The sequence below is a fragment of the Molothrus aeneus genome, chromosome 8, assembly GCF_037042795.1.
Source record: "Molothrus aeneus isolate 106 chromosome 8, BPBGC_Maene_1.0, whole genome shotgun sequence".
NCBI classification, from domain to species: Eukaryota; Metazoa; Chordata; class Aves; order Passeriformes; family Icteridae; genus Molothrus; species Molothrus aeneus.
Window position 1 is genome coordinate 27,916,836 of NC_089653.1, and position 3,874 is coordinate 27,920,709.

At 60.1% G+C, this 3,874-nt stretch overlaps 1 protein-coding gene across 1 annotated transcript; it reads left to right on the plus strand.

The window, feature by feature from the left end:
- The first annotated feature begins 1,144 nt into the window (after positions 1-1,144).
- On the plus strand, positions 1,145-3,251 carry ADRB1 (adrenoceptor beta 1). The gene has a single exon (XM_066554707.1). It carries the CDS (start codon positions 1,145-1,147, stop codon positions 2,423-2,425), a length of 1,281 nt encoding a protein of 426 aa, XP_066410804.1. The 3' UTR covers positions 2,426-3,251.
- Positions 3,252-3,874: the final 623 nt, after the last annotated feature.

A 3,874-nucleotide genomic window follows, 5' to 3' on the forward strand; every position in this document is an offset into this window, starting at 1 on the left:
CCCACCTCCTAACCCTGCAGTGGCTTAGTCTGGCAGGGCTGGAGAAGGGGAAAAAAGGATTCGTGATGGGGAGATGCAGGGGACGAGCGGCAGCCGCAGTCCCTGCAGGAGCTGGCAGCATCATCCCTGTAAGTGGGTTTTACATGGGGGCTCAGGGGCTGCCCAGGCTGGGAGAGGAGGCACTGAGGACAGGGGGCTTGGGAGCGCGACGCTTATCCCCGATGGGGACATCCAATAGGAGGGCATGGCAATTACTTTCCAGGGCAGAGTGATGCTAACAGTGCTGGCATTTTGCATTTTCCAGGGATAAAGAGAAGTAACTTCTGCTCCAGAAGCCGGTAGGAGCCTACCCTTCCCGTATCCCCTGCCTACCCTGCGGCTGCCGGGCACAGACACCCCTTGCCCAGGACATCCACACTGCCGTGCGGGAAGGGGCTCTGTGCCCGGCAGCCGCGGGGCACGCAGAGCAAACACGGGGATCCGGGCGGGGTACCGGCAGGGATAGCGGCAGGAACAGGGCAGGAATAGGGGCAGGAATAGGGGCAGGAATAGGGGCAGGAATAGCGGCAGGAATTGGGGCAGGGATAGGGGCAGGGATAGGGGCAGGGATAGGGGCAGGGATAGGGGCAGGAATAGCGGCAGGGATAGGGGTAGGGATAGGGGTAGGAACAGGGGCAGGAATAGGGGCAGGAATAGGGGCAGGAATAGGGGCAGGGATAGGGGCAGGGATAGGGGCAGGGATAGGGCCAGGAATAGCGGCAGGGATAGGGGTAGGGATAGGGGTAGGAACAGGGGCAGGGATAGGGGCAGGAATAGGGGCAGGAATAGGGGCAGGGACAGGGGCAGGAGCACGGGCAGCGGTACCGCCGGTGCGCGGGCGGGGCGCTTCAGTGCCGCTCGCTCGGTGCCGATTGGCGGCGGGCGGTGCAGGGGCGGTACCGAGGCGGTGCTGGGGCGGTACCGGGGCGGTTCTGGGGCGGTACCGGGGCGGTGCCAGGGCGGTGTCGGGGCGGTGTCGGGGCGGGCCCGTCCGGCGGCGCGGCGCGGGGCCATGCGGCAGCCCCCGGGCGGTGGCAGCGGCGGCGGCGCCGCCTTCCTGCCCGCGGCGCGGTGCGGAGCGGCGGCCGGAGCGCCCCGCACAGCCATGGGCGATGGGTGGCTGCCTCCGGACTGCGGCCCCCAGAACCGCTCCGTGGCCGGGGTGACGGCCGTGCCGCCCGGGAGCCGGCAGCTGCCCGCCGCCGAGCTGTCGCAGCAGTGGGCTGTGGGCATGAGCCTGCTGATGGCCCTGGTGGTGCTGCTCATCGTGGCCGGGAACGTGCTGGTGATCGCGGCCATCGGGAGGACGCAGCGGCTGCAGACCCTCACCAACCTGTTTATCACCTCGCTGGCCTGCGCCGACCTGGTGATGGGGCTGCTGGTGGTGCCCTTCGGGGCCACGCTGGTGGTGCGGGGCACCTGGCTCTGGGGGTCGTTCCTCTGCGAGTGCTGGACCTCGCTGGACGTGCTCTGCGTGACGGCCAGCATCGAGACCCTGTGCGTCATCGCCATCGACCGCTACCTGGCCATCACCTCGCCTTTCCGCTACCAGAGCCTCATGACCAAGGGTCGGGCCAAGGGCATCATCTGCACCGTCTGGGCCATCTCTGCCCTGGTCTCCTTCTTGCCCATCATGATGCACTGGTGGCGGGATGACGACCCCCAGGCGCTGGAGTGCTACCAGGATCCGGGCTGCTGCGACTTCGTCACCAACAGGGCTTACGCCATCGCCTCGTCCATCATTTCTTTCTACATCCCCCTTCTCATCATGATCTTTGTGTACCTGCGGGTGTACAGAGAGGCCAAGGAGCAGATGAGGAAGATCGATAGGTGCGAGGGCCGGTTCTACGGCAGCCAGGAGCAGCCGCAGACGCCCCTGCCCGCTCACCCTCACCACCAGCCCATACTCGGCAACGGCCGGGCCAGCAAGAGAAAGACCTCCCGCATCATGGCCATGAAGGAGCAGAAAGCCCTCAAGACTTTGGGCATCATCATGGGGGTGTTCACCCTCTGCTGGCTGCCCTTCTTCCTGGTGAACATCGTCAACGTCTTCAACAGGGACCTGGTGCCGGACTGGCTCTTCGTTTTCTTCAACTGGCTGGGCTACGCCAACTCCGCGTTCAACCCCATCATCTACTGCCGCAGCCCCGACTTTCGTAAGGCCTTCAAGAGGCTGCTGTGCTGCCGCCGGAAAGCCGACCGGTGGCTGCACGGCGGCGGCGGGGAGCTGGCCCGGCTGCCCGGGGGCTTCATCAGCACCGTGGGCTCCCCGGAGCGCAGCCTGGCCGGGACCTGGTCCGACTGCAACGGGGGCACTCGGGGCGGCAGCGAGTCCAGCCTGGAGGAGAGACATAGCAAAGCCTCCGACTCCGAGTCCAAGGTATAGGGGGGGCGTGGGGGCCGCGCCGGAGCCGGGACAGGGGGGAAAGGCAGGCAGGGAGACACTCAGGAGCGGAGAAAGCCCCGGCAGCTGCCCGATGGTAATGCTATGGCCGAGCGAAACGACCCCTGCCGTGGCACGGGGAGTGCGGGTGTTTACTTAGGAATAAAAGCAGGTGAACTGGTGTACGACATACCTCATCCGAAACTACAGAAAACAGGAAACCCACTGAGCGGAGAGCAAAGGAAGCCAGCAGCCCATCCCAGAGGCAGCCGCCTGTCTTTGGGAGACGCGCTGTCGCGGGCACGGTGGCGGCAGCGCCCGGGTGGCTGTCCCAGGACCGTGCCGGTGGCCGAGCTGGCGGGTGGTGCTGGCCCTTGGCGGCCGAGTTCGGCTTCAGCTGGGCTCCGGCCACCCCCGCCCGGCCCCGGGCTCATCCCCTCTCCCAGGGCACCGGGGTTTTTTGGGGAGGCGCGGGGTCGGTGCTGCAGGTGCTCCGGGCACAGAGCGCGGGCGGCGAGACACAGACCTGCCGGCAAGATGAGTTTTAATCTCGGAGTAGCCGTGCTCTGCTCGCCTGCAGAGTAGCGAGAGAGAAAATAACGAGCAGTGAGGAGCACTGGTATATTTTGGAAGGGGGTAAAACAACCCAACCCACACTCTTGTGCTTATTCCCTCTGCATCAGCCAGCAGTGAGTTACTGTGCTTATCTCCTTCGGCCAGACAATAGCAGTCAGGCTGAGAAACTTCTACCTCAAACTGTGCATATTGTACAGGGGAATGAACGGACCATGTTTATATTAAACAGCATATTTACATACCACTAATAGGGTTTTAGGACAAGGGCCGGGGAGGGGGGGGGTGAGGAACCTTCTGCAGCTTGTTCATTGTAATTACAGATGAACGGGGGGAGGGGGGAGAATCCTGGCAACAAAAATTTACTGCACATTTTTTTAAAAAATGGCGACAAAGTCGTTTTTTGCACAGTGTTAGAGTTGTAAAGTTATTTGAAGATATTACTTGCACACACATACACACATGCAGATTGAAAAGGAAACGGAGGTTTGCGTAACACCGACCCTGAACCTGATTTCTGGTTTTGTCTGATCTGTTATAGTTTTATTGAGAGAGTGACTTTTTTAATATTATTTTTGAAGGTACTGTAAATATATCCATATTATAAATTAAAATATCTTAAGAGACTTTATTATTTTTATTTTTAATTCCAAATGCCCACGTGAATCTGCTGTTATTTTAGCTCTTGTGTGTCATTTCCATTTTTCTCTCTGTGTGTGTTTTATAACATATTTATACTTTGGTGCAATTTACTACTGTGTAAGTAATTGGTCTATGTGCAATAAATACCATTGCAGCACAAGCAAGTGTGTCTCTATAGGTTTTGAAACAATACCAACCTATAATGGGAAGAACAGCATTTGTTTTTCTCTAAAGATG

Coding starts and splice junctions, on each gene's coding strand:
- ADRB1 (XM_066554707.1), top strand. CDS start 1,145: ATGGGCGATGGGTGGCTGCCTCCGGACTGCGGCCCCCAGAACCGCTCC.